General features: G+C 29.1%; 1 protein-coding gene across 1 annotated transcript in view; it reads left to right on the top strand.

Moving 5' to 3' along the window:
- LOC145830255 (ADAMTS-like protein 1) overlaps positions 1–17,775 on the top strand; it is a 46,862-nt gene that overhangs the window by 26,723 nt on the left and 2,364 nt on the right. The window contains exons 18-30 of the mRNA XM_082938199.1: positions 10,472–10,691; positions 10,892–11,077; positions 11,281–11,458; positions 11,557–11,734; positions 12,197–12,378; positions 13,253–13,359; positions 13,638–13,764; positions 13,977–14,262; positions 15,031–15,287; positions 15,867–16,049; positions 16,517–16,645; positions 16,718–16,933; positions 17,264–17,447. Of these exons, the coding sequence (XP_082794325.1) occupies positions 10,472–10,691; positions 10,892–11,077; positions 11,281–11,458; positions 11,557–11,734; positions 12,197–12,378; positions 13,253–13,359; positions 13,638–13,764; positions 13,977–14,262; positions 15,031–15,287; positions 15,867–16,049; positions 16,517–16,645; positions 16,718–16,933; positions 17,264–17,447 (2,433 nt within the window). The remainder of the gene's footprint in view (positions 1–10,471; positions 10,692–10,891; positions 11,078–11,280; positions 11,459–11,556; positions 11,735–12,196; positions 12,379–13,252; positions 13,360–13,637; positions 13,765–13,976; positions 14,263–15,030; positions 15,288–15,866; positions 16,050–16,516; positions 16,646–16,717; positions 16,934–17,263; positions 17,448–17,775) is intronic.

Raw genomic sequence — 17,775 nt, 5'->3', positions numbered from 1 at the left:
AGTTATAAACTATAATCTTTTTTTAAATCTTTAAAAAGAGGCCTAATGTTGAACTTTAAGCATTTCGATACAAAAAATTTAATTAATAGAACAGATTTAATAAAAATACTTGTTATAAAAATAACATCAAAGACACACTGTTATTTTTAGTTATACTGTAGATAATTTGACAACTTAATCTTTTTACAACTTTTTAAAACTTTTTAACAAAACTAAAAAAAATTAAAAACGTTAAAACGCCAATCATTTTATAGTAAGTGCTTAATACTTTTATTTTAACATTTAAAATATTAAAACAACGGACTTTAGTGATATATTCGAACTACTTTCGTGTATAAACTACTTATTTAGTTTGATAACTTTTATATAAAACTAAGACAGCTATGTACATAGATTACTTCTAAAAACATTACACAGAAGTATTTTGTAAACAAAAGCTTCTTTATAATTCAACAACACGATTTAAAACTTATGAAACTACATAAATTGTTTTAGACGAAAAATTGTAGAAAAATAACAGCATTTGTAGTACAGGTAAATAGCGAACATGAGATAACTTTCCATGTAAAGGAAAAAGGCTAGAACTTCTTTGCTCACAAATTATTGTGAGTATGTAAGGCTTTGCATAGGAATTTTTGTACGAGCCGAGTTAGACAAGAAAGTTTTCGAGTAAAACAGTTTTTGCTCAGCTTATAAGCTAAGAACTTGCATTTTTGTTTTTAAGTTTTTTTCAGAATGTAGATGAAATTTAAGGACTGTAACATGTTTTTAAAGTACTGACAAAAATAGTATTGTTTAATATTATTTTGTTAATTAAACCTTGGTTAATAAAGATTAGTTTAGAAACCTTCCTTATAATTTCTTTAAGTCGAATTTACATTAAAGAAATTGTCAAAAAAAGATAAAATCACAATATATACCAGTAAAAGTTTTCTATTAAGTTAGGTAGTTATCGGGCTTCAACTCTTTAAAAATTTTATAAAACAGAAAGACAAAAGAAATAAATTCAATAGTGTAATATGTTTTAGGTAGTTTTTTTAGTAAGTGCTAAGTTTTTATTAACTTAGACTTTTTTTTACCTAGAATGACTTAAATTGTTATTTATTGTTTTAAGTATGTTGGACTACAGTTTAAAAGTAATTTAATTTACCTGTTTTGTATGCAAGCTTTACTTGCTATGAATGATTTTTGCAAATCTAAGCAGAACTTGTAGCATCAAGTACAAACTAAATAATTGCTGACACACCAATAGCTATGACAGCGTACATTACACAATGTGAAAATTTGCACTTATTAAAACCGATCCCAAAGCAAGGTAAACAAGAACATTAATTAATTTTCCATCGCATATTACCGACTAGACGTCAATAAAAAAAGAATTACATTGTAGTCAATTTTAATCTCATTAGCTTCCTGCTTTATCAAACCTATTAGTAAGAGTAACATAATTAAAAAAAAGCATATAACTTGGACTCTGCCCAACTGGTTGATAATTAATTTTGATTAATCAAAATCACCATTTCAGCGATTAAAACCTTGTTGAATGTAAAAAAGTATACGAGCATGCTTATCAACAAATTATGAGGCAGAACTCAAGCAAAGCAGAGCACCGAGTAATTGTTCAAGTAGTCAGATGATATCAAAAAATTGAAAACAATGTCAGCAGCTAGAAGTAGCAGCAGATTTTTATTTTACAAAATTGTCATCGTTTTTGTCATTTCGCTCGAACTGCGTCTCCACGGCAACCTTATTTTCGCCGCCGTTTCTTGGCAACCGACCGGCGATTTTTCCACGGCTAACAAGCCGCTATCAAACGGCTCGGGGGTTGAAAGCGGGAATGCAGGTACAAGGCTTCCATTAGAAAGTAGTTTCCCGCTTAATAATAAAAGGAGGTCTGTTGAACTGGTGAACGAGGCATCGCGTGAAGTCAGAGCTCAGTTAGTTTGCTATTTTTTTAAGATAAAAAATATATTTTGTTTTTTTCTTAGTTTTTGTTTTTACTTTCTAAAAGAAATACTTTAAGAAATACTTTCTAAACTAGAAAAAAAAGTATGACCGAGTTGTAAATATTTTGACGTTGCTTGAAAAAAATTATTTACAAAAAATTATCTTTAATGGTGTTTCTGACCGGTTTTAATGAATATTTAAAAATTAAGTAATTTTTAAAACAAAAATAACCTGTTATTAAACCTATAGTTGAAATATATCATTAAAAAAGTCTGTTTTTTTTTGTTTATTTATTATTTAAAACTTACTCAGGTTGGTCGATTCAAAGAAAATTTTGAATATAGACTTCTTTTCTAATATTTGAATAGAACAATTATATTTAAGAAAAAATGGATAAACAAATTGCAACAAAAAATAAAAAACAAAGAGCTTTTTTTGTGATTAGAATACCAGAGCGAGCTAAAACTACATATATTTTCGAACATATAATCAAATGTAAATATTTGCATAAAAAACGGGTTACTTGGCCTTCGCACAGCGTTTCTTATGTGTTTTTGCTTTTTGGTCTATTTCTATCATTTAACACTTAAACACTCGTCGATATCATCTATTAGCTTTGCACGGTAGAGTGTTATAATCAAATTAACACGTTCCTATAATTGACATCTATCAATTATAAAGTTTGGTTTAAAAATATCAAAAATAAAATGAACGGTAACGCAAAAATAAGATGTTGAAATTTTTGAAAGCTAAATTATTAAGATAATTTTGTGGTTTTACATTAATGAGCATTTTGAACCGGTAGGACTTTTTATTGGTTATTTTAAATATTGAATACTTTTAGTTGCAGCAATTTTGCAAAAAAAAAGCTCCAATATTTTGATGACGTCATACCTTATTTTGGGTAGTTTTCTTTGAAAAATTGTGCAAAAAAGTTACAAAATACTTCGCGTTGATAAGTAAATTAAACAACTTTACATTTAAAAATTTAAATAGTTTTCTTTTTCTTTCTATGCACGTGTTTGTATTTGTTTACAATTAAAATCACCTTGAAAGTGTGTTTTTTTATTGGCAGAGACACTTATTCTTGTGTTTACAAAAATAAAGCTCCAAAAACTAGCAGTACGAATTTTAATGAAGCAAGATTGTTCAATTTACTTTTCAGCGCGACGTATTTTTGTAACTTTTTTGTATGACTTTAAAAAGTAGACTACCCAAAATAAGATACGATGTCATCAAAATATTGGAGCCTTTTTTGCAAAACTACTGCAATTATATACATAAAATCGTACCCGGTATAGCTCGATAGAAAATTAACCATAAAAAGATCTACCCATTTTAAACCTTCAAATATGCTTACGTAATCTATTTTTTTGTGTAATTTTAAGATGTTTTCACTTAATTAATCACAAACTTCATGCTTTTTTTATTTATACTTATAATACAAAAATCATATAAAATTGATATTTGATGTTATATATATGAAAATAAATTTCAATTAATATTTTTATTTTCAAATTGTGTAAGAGAGTTTGTTTCCTAGGAAAACACATTTAAAGTTAAAATTACATGGTTTGAAAACTTTAAAAAATTTAATGTGAAAAATGTTGTGTATGCTTAGTCATTAATGTACAAGCTTTTATAAATTAAACAAATTTTCTTGTCACAAAGCATAATTAGATTAATACTATTTGTTTAGTTATTACTGTCATCTTAACGATTTTTACTTGCATTTTGTCATTTAACAGTTCAAAAGGAATTAGGTAAAAAAAGCTAGTATTACTTATGTTGTTAAGTAAAACTATTTGTAAACACTTTTCACATTAGTAAAAAAATATTTAAAGTTACAATAAGTCATGTAAAACTATTTTTTAATTAATTGTTGCAGAAAATTCATGCTGATAATAGACCCTAAATTAATTGAAGACTATAAATAAGCTATATGATAAAAAACATAGCTTAAAATTTGGTTTAAGATAGCATAACGTAATATATTTTGTAATTTATAGAATAAAAAACTATAAACTAGTTTTTTTCAATGTAATCTTCTTTAGAAATAAATAAACGTTTACCGAGAGTTTAAACTATCAAGTTTGTTTTAAAATGTTATTTTGTTGTTTGCAAACAATATGTTTATTTTTGTAATAAATTTATTACAAAAAGTATTTTTTAAAGAAAATAAAAACTTGAGGTTTTTTTAATAGTCATTTTAAAAAGTTTTCCTTTGAAGTTTTTAGGAGTTGAAGTATTATTTTACCTAATAAAAGCAATGTTTATGAGATTAAACAACATCATTTTACAACCCTAAACGAGTATTAATTGTGTTTGACAATAAAACATCTTTCGATAATAAAATATTATGTAATGTGATTGTGTAATCTATTTCGCTATATAAAGAAATTTCATTTTAACATTATAACTTAGTTTTAAAACTATTTAAAAGCTAAAATTCATAGAGATCTTTTTAAATCAAATATTATTATCTTTTATTTAGAAAGCTAAGCATGCCTTTATTACTAGTAGTAATGCTATTTAGGCACTGTAGGTTTTGATTTTTAGTTTATAAGTCAAAAAAGTTTATTGAATACTTTTAAAGTCAAAAATAACGTCGTAAGTCTTTTGAAATCAATTTTTTTTAATGAAAAACCAAGTATAAGAAGTATACAAATAGCAGCAAAAAAAAAACTGCGAAAAACTATGAACGTTTTTTTTTTTAAATTAACTTTATGACGATTTTGTAATAAGACGGTTTTGTATCGAAGTTAGCACTAAAGACCTATGAAAACTTCCGAACATCACGAAACATTACCAGTTAGAAACGCTAAAAGCTCAAGTAAAATCAAAATAATAATTTAAGGGTTTAGTATAACGCGAAAGTTTCAACTTGGTTATTAAATTTTGAGGTTTTCAGCTTTGTTCGTCGGCACACCTTTAATTTGGCCCGGTGTCAGATCTTATGAAAATTTGTATTTATATTGTTTTAAAACGACACTAATCCCATAACGCACTGCACTGCTAATACACTGAAGTTTTCGGTTAAACAACCTTGCGTTTGTAAAAGTTTTTTTATGTGTTTTTACTAGGCTTTTAGATGTTCATATTTCTTAATTATCAACCAACGCAGATTTAATTAATGTTACTTCCTTTTATGATCAAAAGCATATTAGCTCAACAATTCCAAATTTAGAAAGCAGGCATCATTGTTACTAAGCTTACATTATGAAAGTTTGTAATTAAATATAAAACATACACCAAAACGAAACTGACAAATAAGTGTCTTTTTTGTGCAAAAAAAAATGAACAAAAGTCTTAATTCTTCCAAAAATTTAAAAAAGTTACGTCATAGACCAACTCGTAGTAAATTAATCGTGTTGCGGCAATAATACACACAAGTTCGTATAAAAACTCATTAGTGGTCTTTTGTCATGAAAAAACAACGAGTTGCACTTCTGTGCCACTTCAACAATTTGTTGTACTACGACCACCCCGACACACAAAAACCTTTTTTCTTTTTTGTTTTTGTCGCAGGCTCTGTTGTAGCACAATAGTGCGATGGCTGCGCTGTGTGTTAACAGTAGCTACTCGACAAAAGACACAAGCTCGATTAATTTGTGTTCAGATTTTATTTAGTAGCTGCTGAGACTAGATTAGGTTATTAAAAGACTTAGGTAATTGGAAGTTAATAGGTTTTTGAGTTATTTTTTATGTCAGTTTAAAATTTATAAACTGTTTTATTTTTGTTTTGTTCCAGGTAGATGTTTAAGTTTATTTTAAAGGTTGTAAATAAGGATAGATAAATAACTAAACAATAGTTATCTAGTTTCAAGTGTAAGAAGCTTTATCAGTATCCATACTATTTTAAATACCTCGAACTAAAAACAAGTTTTATGAAAAAGTTTATCTTGATAGTTAGGGATTGGTTTAAAGTTATTTTTTACAATACTTTACTCTGAATATGTATTACAGTAGACTACCGCTTAAGTACGCAAATTGAAGCTGACCAGAAAGTGCGTACTTAGCACGGGTAGTGCGTACTTTTTGACGACATAGTGTAATATGAAATTTAGTTGTTTGTTTTCTTACAGTTAGCCACCAAATAAACGAGTCTTTTTATTCTAAATAACATTTAATACATAATTCTAGTCTGCAAAATTTTTAATAGATTTTAAAATGATTTATTTTTTCTATAAAAAGTTTTTACATAATTAATACATACATTTAATATAGAAAGTCAATGTCAGTTAATGATATAAAAAAGAATATTAAGCTCAAATATCCTTACTTTTTTTTCACTTTTCTGCAACCACTACATAAGTATTTAGTTTCTTAACATTTAATAACAGGACTGTCACAATCTCAGGCCCTTTAGACTACTCAGGATTACTCACCCTAGTTTAAAAGTTGTTAAAGTCTCAGGCTAACTCAGCAGGTTGGCAATTCTACCTGGAAACATAAAATAATCTGGAAAAACTTGATGATTAAAAATTTAGGCAAAAAAACTGGAATTTCTGCGAAGTTCTAATATAACATCTTTTATTTGGATAAATAAATTGTATATATAACGGCACAGTTAAAAATATATAAAATTTTGTTTTTGTCTTTCTGGATAAGTGCGTACTTAAGGCGGGGTGCGTACCAAAAAAAGTGCGTACTTAAGCGGTAGTCTACTGTATTTAGTTATTAGAATAAATAACGTCAATTGTTTATAATAAATAGAAGTATTTTCAGTTTTTTTTTTCGCATTTTGTAGGTGAAAAAATGCATATTTTAAATAATTTCGTTGTTCACAGCTAAATTTCAAAGTTTAGAAATTCAAAACTTATACCAGTGTGATACATTTAAAAGTAAAGCATTTTTTTTTTTAAGATGCTTACTTCTATACGAAATTATACTATAAAGACTACCATAAAAAAAAGAAAGTTTAAAAATACTAGCAAAATAAAAAAAAATTCCAAAAAGATGGTTACCGCACTGTTATATAATATTAGAAATATTTATATTACTGATAATGATAAATCGTCGTGCAAATTTTTTACAAACAATTGAATTTAAAATACTAAAAACCACTGATTTGATAAAAGCATTTTTATTCACAATTAAATCGCCAGCAACGACGCTCTTATCCGTTCAAACTCAGCAACAAAATGACATCCATTAAGTTATTATGAGTACGGTTTGTTTATCACTAAACTGTCACGCGCAGGATACTGTTTATGAACGGCAGTATTACAACTGCATTGTGGCATATAAGGTCGATTTCGGTTGTATAGGAAGCGGTATGATGTATTTATACTGATGTGATCCATCACTCCAGTGCAACGAATTAGCGCGGTTTAATCAACCGACGAGACGCTGTTCTGAAACCATCGAGAGCAAACCCCCACCACTTTGTGTTTTTTCGTTGGTGACCACTCATGCGGATCGGCGTGAGAGTTGTTGATTTCACAACTCAATGCGGTCGGCTGCGCTCGCTAATATATTAATGCGCTCTCCGGTTCTGAATGTTTTGAAACTGCTGTGCAAAAACGGCCAGGTGAAAAAATTAATCAAGCCGGATCATTAATGATGAACTTTATCTTTATTAAACTGAGGTTACAACGGTTTAATTGTAGTTCTTTACATAGAGTATATAACAGTTATTTAAAACTATTTAAAATATTAAACTTAAATCATAATTGAGACAAAATATACAATTTTAATTTATTTTTTTCTCCATAACTTTTATAAACTCTTTGTGCTTTCTGAAAAGTTCTTTAATGTTGGCGCTTATGTTAAAATTGTAAATTGTATGACATTTCCGAAGTATAAATAAAGCTTCTTTCATGTGCAGAGCATTTACGTTCTACACATAAAAACTGGTTTCGTAGGTAAACTTTACTTATATGTTGAAAAGCGTATGCAACAAACGCTTCACGAATATATAAATGCGACCGGTCAAAATTTCCAAACAAAAATAAAAGGCACATTTACGACACCAAATGCGCACTTTCCTAACCAAACAGAACGCGTTTCCGGCATTGAGCCCAGTCAAGATGGCTTCGCTGTACAAACAGCCCTATGCTTGTGATTCTACGCAGAATTACCCGTGTATAGAAAAAAAAACGTGAAAAGTTTTAAAAGTTTTAATCGTAGGCAGTGAAGTGGTGTAGTTCGGAAGTAGGTAAACAAAAATAAGAGATTGTGGAGAATTAGAACGAATGTGAGTAAATATTTATTAAATTCGTTTGTTCTTTGCCATTCAACTCGTGTTTGCTTTGGTTTTTAGACACAGAAAAAGGTGAAAGCGTTTTCAACATTTTTAAAACGGCAATAAATACCTTTTGTATTTGTTTGAACGTTCAGTTGTCGCAGACTTTGTTAGCATAGCAAGGTATATAAAGTTGTGAGAACATGTTGCAGAATTTCAAATCAGTCGCAGTGCTCAAAACTAGTTAATTATTGCACTTGATTAAACTGAATTAGTGTTAAAAGATGTTAAATAGTACAATAGATATTTTGTTGCAAAAATTAAAAAGATAGAAAACTTTAAAAATACTTTTTGTAGGTAATTTGTTCTTAAAAAAACTAATTAGTATAATGTTAATTTTTTCGATTATTCACATTTAAGAAACAACATTTTCATTGTTTTATGTGATATTTCAGTTGTTTTTGTTTCCAGAATATAAAAGAAAGATTTCAAAGACTTCATCGGAGAATAATATAATTTTAGTAACTACGTTTTACTTTTAAGTTTTTCAATCAAATTTAAAGCTTGAGGTCTAAAAGTAGCTTTTTACCTTTGAACCAGACTTAAGCTGAAACAATTTTATTTAAAGCTGAAGTTTATGACAGACAGATTTAGTAACACATTGTATTCGTCAATGTTTTTGTTTTCTGTCAACATTACAATTTCGTGTGAAAAGTTTGAAATCTAAATATAAATACCTTCTTATTAAAAAAACTTACTCATATTTCATACTATTTTCAACTGATCTTTTCAAAGCTTTGTGGCGCTTTTAATTAAAAATCTTCTCAAAACATTTTTCAATGACAACTGCATCAATATAGTGATGTAAGCTGTTTACACGAGACTAAAAACAATAAAATTTTATTTTGAATGAACTTATAAAATTGCATAGACACGAAAGCATGTTCATTATGATGTCAATTCAATTTCAAGTAGTAGTGAATTTTATGACAACTTTGATCTAAGCTTTCTGCAGAAAAAGTTGAAATCAGTCTATATAAGGATTGTTAAACAAAGAAGCTTTAGCATATAAAAAACACAAAAGTAGTATTTACACTAAATACTGTTAAGTTGGTTGTTAACAAGGTCGGAGAATTTTGTAAAATTAAAATTAGTTTTGTTGTTTTTAATTTGCTATTTAACTTCGTATTCTATATATCATAGTTTTTTTTTTTTGTAAAAATTTAAACTTTTATATCGCAATACAAAACAGCTTAGTACTTTTAAACGTTTTTGAAACAAAATATTTTATTAGAAAGTATTCTATAACAACTACTTTGCATAGATATAACTTATTTATTTTGTTTCCAAATTGAAGTTTTAGTTGAAAATAAAGCAAACTAACTTCACTTACATTTAGCAGTTTCGGAATGTTATGTATAAAACAAACATAATCTTTTTAAGTGCTTATTATTGTAACTTGGCGGTTTTTTTAGTTGCTATTGGACCCTGTCAAAGTATCCCAATTAGGTAAGTACTTTTAAGAAACAATTCTAAACAGTTTTTAGTATTGTCATGACTAATTAACTTTAAACTAATTATGTTGTACCTAATAAAAAAATTGATTGCTACAAGGTTTATATAGTGTCAAATGAAAACTTTTTACTGTGATGTCATTTAAGCCTCCTGTTTTAAATGAGAAAATTTATACGCAAAGTACAAAAGTTTGATGTCTTTAGTAAGGCTAAAATACAATAACAACCAATAAAGTAGTACATGAGAAAAAACACACTTCACAACTTGTTTATATAGAGGATTAAGTTCAGTAAACTTTTATATGTTTGCTTCGTATAAACTCATTAAACTTTAAAATACTTATTATAAAATTAATGTTTGCATAAGCTACATACGAGCCAATAGTGTAATAACGCATTTAATAATTATAAAACAAGTTTACCTGTTCTAATTAATTTTTGATGTCATATCTTTTTGCAGTTTTTTCATACTTAAGCTGACTTTAAACAAAAAAATTCTGATTTGGTATGTTTGTATGAAATAAGTTTATTTATTCTTATCTAAACATAACTAAAACATTTTATTACAACTTGATTAGAAAAAAAAAACTAAATGATATAGTTTGAATTTTTAATAGTTATTATATAAGTGTCTTTAAAAAAGCTGAATGTATCTATGTTTATAATTAAAACATAGCCTTTAAAGTAACATTTTTGATAAATAAAAATAAAAAGTAAGTTGAATTAAACTAGTTTTAATATTTTCAATAGGCTCTCCTTATAATAACTTTTAAATAATATAATAAACTAAAAATATATTGAAAACCTTCCAATAATTTTTCAGATGGGAAATAGGTCAGTACGGTTCGTGTTCGAAAATGTGCGGCAGAGGGATCAGAAAAAGATCTGTCACGTGCAAGTTCATGCCTGAAAATTCCACTCACCACGTCACCAACGATGACGTCATGCCTGAAATCATGTGCCCAAACCCAAAACCTCAGTCGGTTGAACCTTGCGGGTTTGCCACCTGTCCCCCTGTCTGGATGAAGTCTGGTCTCGGAAAGGTTAGTTTTAAAAATCTATTGACATACCTAAATATATTCTTGATAGTAAGATTCTTTTCTTAAATTATTAAACCAATTTAAGCGAGATCTGAACATTTGACAAGGTTAAAAGACTAAGATCATTCATTGAGCTTAGCCTAGTAATTGAGCCTACTCACCTATTTTGAGAATTTTTCATTGAAAAAAAGTAATAATTTTAGTGTTCTGAGCAATGTGGCAACGGGTTTCGTGAAGTTTCGTTCCTGTGCAAGCAGAGAACAGGAACAGGCAAATTGATTCAGGTGCCTTCAAAATATTGTTCCAAGAGCAAACCGTATCGGTTGACAAGGAGAAAGTGCAAAGTTAAAGAGTGCGAACCGAAATTTACTGCGGAAGATTGGAGTGAAGTATATATATTTTTCAATTTATTAAGTATCTTGCCTGTAATTGACATAATTAGCAACAATTAAACAGTTTTAAAATATTTTTATATAAAAATGTTACTACTGGGCATTTATTACTATAACTCATAAATAACATTATGTTTGTTAATTTACTTTTTTAATTACTTTCAAAAACTTCAAAATGCACAGCTGAAATCTTTTTTTAGTGCAAAGGCGACTGCACAAAGTTACGAAAAGGTTGGCAAACAAGAAAAGTTGTCTGCATGTACATGAAATACGGAAATTGGCACAAAACTAGTGCGAAATCGAAATACTGCAAAAACCTGAAAGCACTTCCGGTCAGAAGGAGTTGCTCACTGCACAGGAAATGTATGTCCAGCTTGGGTGAGTCAACCATGTGTCTAATTAAATATAATTCATTACCTTTTGAAGTCTTCTACGTCTAAGTAATTTGTATATTGTTCTAATTAAGTATTTTACAGCTTCGAATCAAGAAGGGCAAACAACCATCCAAAGAAGGCCCAACCCGACCAAGATCAACGGAGGGCTGAGAGTATTCGTACAAAAATCGGCCAGAAAAATCCCCCTCCAACTGACCCTCCCGCTGAAGGCCTTCGTCATCCCTGGAACCACCATCATCGCCAAGTGCAGCTTCAAAAAGTGAGTTTTAATGCAAACAATAAACACCGTCACGTGCAAGGTCAATGCGCTACAAAATAAAGTTTGCTTATCGGCAAACGGGAGAGAACGATGGAGGCAATTAGCTTTGATTATCTGCCTCTTTATTTGCTCATTTGATTATTTGATGGCAAGTGGGCAAACAAGGTGACATCAATCAAAGGAAATTTCGCCTCCTGTTTGCCCAACAACTTCAGACGGTGGCCTAGTTTTACATTAAAAAATAAACAAATATCTGCAAACAACTTTTGCTATTTTGGCTTCAAAGGGTCTCATATAGTTTGGCGCGCTATATTGAGTAATGCAGTGCAAATTTTGTGATGTTTCGTTAATGGGCGATATTTTCGGACATCAGTCTTCCATTTGGAGCTAATTAAAGCTATTTTTACATTGCGGTGATCTTAAATGTTATTTCTCCCAGCTAATTAGTTCTATTTTGCTCAGCGGTGCGCCATCAAAACACGCGTGGTTCGTCAACAAGCGTAGGGTGAAGAGCAGGCGGGGGAAGGTGATGGTGACGAAGGGGGGCAATCTGAAGATGAGCAAGATCAGGATGAGGAGGAGGCAGGTGGTTAAGTGCCAGGGAGGACATGGCAGGAGCAAGCTGCTCGTTCTCATTAACAAAAGTTTATTTTTATTTTATGTTAAGTAATCCTAATCACCAATAACAAAAATTTAATCAACTTAATTTAAGTTTATGACTGTTTTGCGTTAAGTACTTTATTTGTAAAATAAATTATACTTAAATTCGAAAGTTTGTTACTATACAATATGTTACTTTAAAAGTTTAAACTTTTTTAATGCCGATAAGATGCTGTATAATAAGTGAAAAATAAAATTAGCTTAAAAACTCAGTAATTAATTAAATTAAAGATTTTGAAATAACAAAATTAGATTTTTTAGACATCAGAAATCTTTTCTGAATGCAAATCTTTGTGTTTATAAATTACGTCACTTGTACTTTTGTGTTCAATTAAAATAAACAGCAATTTCTCAAACTTAATTTTTTGATCAACAACTTGATTTATATGCTGATAAATGATGTACAATTTTTTAATGAGATCTGCATTATAAATTAAAAATTAAAGAGCTTTATAAAGCGGGTTCATAAAAAACGTTTTTATTCTCTCTTTATGCACTTAACATGGTTTGAATGAGATTTTGAATTACGTAACCCTTTGTAGACTAATAAAGCTTTAAAAGTTAACTTTATTTGTAACACAAGTTCAACAAAAGATTTGAAAAATTTATGGTTGCAAAATTTTTCACATTCCGTAAAAATTTTGTTTTAAATAAGAACTGTATAGTATTTTTCTAAGCTATTAATAATAGAAAGTAATAATAAAGCTTAGCATTTTAAAAGTTTGCAGTAGTTCAAAAGCAAATAATAGCGTCGATTTACATATGACAGCTTTATATTGCATGAAAATGCGTGTAAGAACATGAAAAGCAACTAATTAAAAACTTTAAATATTAACTTTGTATCTAATTAACCTTTAGAAGCTGCCAGCGGATCACACAAAGGTTTAGTGCAAGTCAAAGAGAACCATTTGCAAGAAGGGGGTCAAGCTTTTCAACAATACATTACCAATTACAGCGATAGAAAAGTTTGTCACTTTTTACGTTTACGAAATTTACATACAAACTTAAAAAGCTTCCTTGAATTATTAAACATTTGCATCAAAATACTAATAAAAAAATTTAATTTGATTTCAAAAATCATTAGGTAATTTTTATTTTTAAAGTTTGTAACAACACGACCCAATAAGTTAAAATATCTGTTCAGTAAATTCTTAGCATAGGAGCGACTTCCATTGCACAAGTTAATTGTATTAAAATTCCATGTATACACACAACTTCGCGTTTCAACTTTAAACTTTTGCAGCATTTAAGGCTCGCAGCTGGAACTAAAGCTGTGAACAAGAAGGTAATTAGAAAGAAACCTCACATAGTCAACGATTACAAAGTCGTCCAACTACAAGAGATTGTGCCTGCTAAAACTGACTTTTTAGGTTATTTAAGTAAATATGCCATTAGATTTTTTAGACTTTTAAAAGTTATAGAGTTTTATGTTTATACTTTTGAAATGATTTACTTTCTGACGTCTCAATAAGTTTAGTAAAATTTGAAAAACTTTTCAAATTTCTCTCAGTTTCATTAAACACATTCAACAAAACATGCATTTTACTTTAACTATTTTTCTTAAATTAAAACGTAATTTCAGGCTACAGAGAACGAAAGCACCTTCCGTTGGACTCGAAACAATCCACTGTGGTTGTCACGACAACGCCTCCCCCTACCGACGAAAATAGGGTGAAAAAGGCGCCATCTATCCATGTTGCACCGACTATCGACCCCCTTCAGTACAATGATGACGTCATAGTCAACGTCGGAGGGTCGGTGGTGGTTGTTGGGTCGCGACGGGTGACCATTTTGTGCGAGGTTACAGGGGAATACCCTATTAAAGTGAAGTGGATGAAAGACGGGCAAGAAATTAAAAATAACGACAGGTTTGATTTATTAGTTACACAGCTTTTTTGTTCAAACTTTATCTACACTACATGAAATGAGTTTACGACTACTCAATTTCTGACAATTAAAATTCCGACATCTGAAGTTCTTATAACTTGTAGTTATTTTGAATTATGCATTTTAGTAAAGTAAATAATAAGACTTACATGCACATTGTTATTTGTTTAAAAATATTTTAGTTCTAAGATAGAGTTAAAAGCAATATTAGAGTTTACTAAAACATATTTGTATTTATTACTTAACTTTTTATCCTAAATAATCGTTCAATTTCTTCACAAATATAGTTTTATCATTTAGAGTTATAATAACTAAATGAGTTTTTTCAATAACAAATACTTTTGAAGTTATAGCTCTTTACAATTTTATAAAAACCAGCTTCGTCGGAAATTAAACATTCATTTAACCCCTTGAATTAGGTTTAAATTTTTAATCAATCATAGTTAAACATAGAAAGAAAATATTTCATCTTAAAAGAGATTTTATTAAAATATATATTTTTTTATTATTTAATTTTTTTCTCTTAACAACTTTTCAGTTTATTCACAATTATAATTTTATTTACTAGAGTTATTATAACTAAGTTGGCCTTTTTTAAACTAAAACTATTTTTCGAAGTTATGGCCCCTTACATTTTTTTGTAGAAACTAGCGTTGTCGGAACTTGAACAGTAATGTAGACACTTGAAATAGGTTCTAGTTTATAAACATTCATAGTTAAACACATAAAAATATTAAATCTTAAAACAGAATGATCAAGCTCGGTGATGGATCCCTGAGAATTTTCAACCCCGAAACATCAGATGCTGGCAACTACGTTTGCATGGCAACCAATCAGTGGGGAAATGACAGCCGAATGGTTTCATTGACGGTCACCAACAAACCAACAGTTGTGTCCACCACCAGATATGTTGACGATTTTGTGTCCATGGACTTGACAGTGACAGTTGGGTCGCATGTCAGGGCAAGATTAGGGGCCCGCGTTGTTATCAGGTGCCCGACTAGAGGTTATTACAGTGAAATATTAAGTTTTATAATGTATAAAATTTTCACTTTTTTTTCTAAGTGATAAGACTTTTTTCTTAACTCATTAGAATTTTTTTTTTAACGCTAGTTTTGAGAATAAGTTTCTTTTTTTAAATGTTTATTACTAATTCACAAACAGACAACGGCTAAAATTTACATTAGCTAACTAAGTAGTTTATAATTCAATTCATTCATTCACGTTATTAAATTACGCAAACTTACAAGATTTAGAAAGTAAGTCAGAGCATTACAAAACTTCCGCCAGACTATATTTAATAAAAAAGTTACGCAAGTTGTATTACATACACTTTACGAGTTTTCATTTTGTACATTATGTCAAAAAATAATGAAAATTACACCCAAAGCAGCTGCTATTGCAGTTTAAAATTAAATTTATATCTAATTTGTACATTGTGTGTAGCAACATTGAGTTTTCAACAATGATGTTTTATTAAAATCACACAGTAGAAACATTGATTAATTTCAAAGTTTATTTAAGGACTAAAGACAAAATTTTATTTCATGACAAGTTTTATGTTTATTAAAAATAAATATTCCAGGCTCACCAGAACCATTTGTTCAATGGAACAAAGACGTCAACGGTCTTCAAAGAAACTCGCAAATTTTAATCGATAATTCTTTGGAAATATTTCCCACTACTTTAACTGATACGGGACATTTTAGTTGCTTAGCAACAAACCCCTTTGGTAGCTCTTACCAAGCAACCATACTAGAAATTATTGGTGAGTATAAATATAAACTGCTTTAAAATTTGTAACTATTAGCATATCTTCAAAAACACCGTAATGTAAAATAATTATTAAATATAAATTTTTATTAGCTTTACAACATCAACTATAACTAGTTTGTTTTCAAAAAACAAAGTTACAGCTTATACTTAGAATAGCTACATCTAATTACAGTTCTACCACAAAACTATTTATCAGAAATAAAAAGGTAATTGGATATGAATAAAATTTTTGTGACTTAAAACTTCTCTCTCACTTTCATCAAACTAGTTTCAATCAAATAGTTTTGATATTAAAAGTACTTACTGTACCCTTAAATTATTGATTCTAGAGTACCTGTAGAGAATTTTATCTTTTTTAGTACTGTAATTGTTAAAGTTCGTTTGAATGTATTTAAGTTTTGATATTTAGTCGATATAAAGTTAAAGTTTTATTTAAAACTGGTTATATAATATAAACAGACCCGCCTCATATTACAAATGATGGAGTAGTTCTAAGCTCAAACGAAATGAATGGACTTCCAGAACTTTTATTAACCGATTATAATAGTCCAATTTACAGAGTTAAAGCGAACTCTACTGTAATGATGGGTAGGTTATATTATTGACTAAACTTATTAAACAAATAGTAAAGACAAGTAGTTTAGATAATGACACATATAGGTTGTCCATTGACTGGGTATCCGGAACTAACAATAGAATGGATGTTCAAAGGAAACGCTATAGAAACAACAAACAATTCGACTAAATACAGACTGATGCACAACAACAAAGTTCTTTCAATCAGCAACTTCAACAACTTTTCAGTTGGCGATTACTCTTGCAAGGGAACAAACATAGCAGGATCGGCAGATGCCAGTCTTCAACTGAAAATTACCAGTAAGTTTACTTTGAAGTTTTATACTTTTGAGGTATCTTTTGAGGTAACTTCTGTATTTTAAGGTATTTTTTACTATCATTATACGTAAACAAACTTTTTTTTTATTTTAATTTTTGTTGATATTGTTAAACATTCGTGTTATGCTTTATACCGTTAATATCACTTTTCATAATAATTTACAAACATACATATTGTTTGTTATATTAAAAGTTTTTGAAAAAGCTTTATAAAACAAAAAATATGAAGTTTTTGATTGAAAAATTAAAGTTTCATAAAGACTACTAAAGCCTAAAAACTGCCTTGCACTCAGCTTTCTTATTTATTTTCAGTATACAAGTACCGAAAGGAGGGGTTGACGGAATGCAGTACAAAGTGCGGGAACGCGGGAACCATCACTGACAAGCTGGTGTGCATAGAAGACGGAGTAAGGACGGTGAACGATTGGTACTGCAAAGGAGTGGCCAAGCCGCAAGTTGAAACCTGGCCCTGCAACAGACAGGACTGTCCGCCACAGTTGGTACTATTTTTAACTTTATTAAAACAACATACAAACAAGTACATTACAAACAAATATTTTTATTTTTTGTTCTACAAACAATATAAAAACAAGTTTTATTTATGTCTAGAAAAAATATTTAATAAACATGCGGAGTACGTATAAAATGACGTGCGATTTCTTTATGCCTTTATAAATACTGAACTATAAAAACATTTATGAAAAAAAATTGAAGTTAGAAAAATAATCATAGCATTTTTGACATTTTTCAACAAATTTATGTCGTAGAAATTATTACCTGATTAGGCGGATTAGAGTTCAAACATGTTAATTTTTACAGGAAAA

This window comes from Thalia democratica, chromosome 2 (assembly GCF_965202585.1).
Source record: "Thalia democratica chromosome 2, ktThaDemo2.hap1.1, whole genome shotgun sequence".
Lineage (NCBI taxonomy): Eukaryota > Metazoa > Chordata > Thaliacea > Salpida > Salpidae > Thalia > Thalia democratica.
This window is presented reverse-complemented; position numbering and strand designations above follow the sequence as displayed.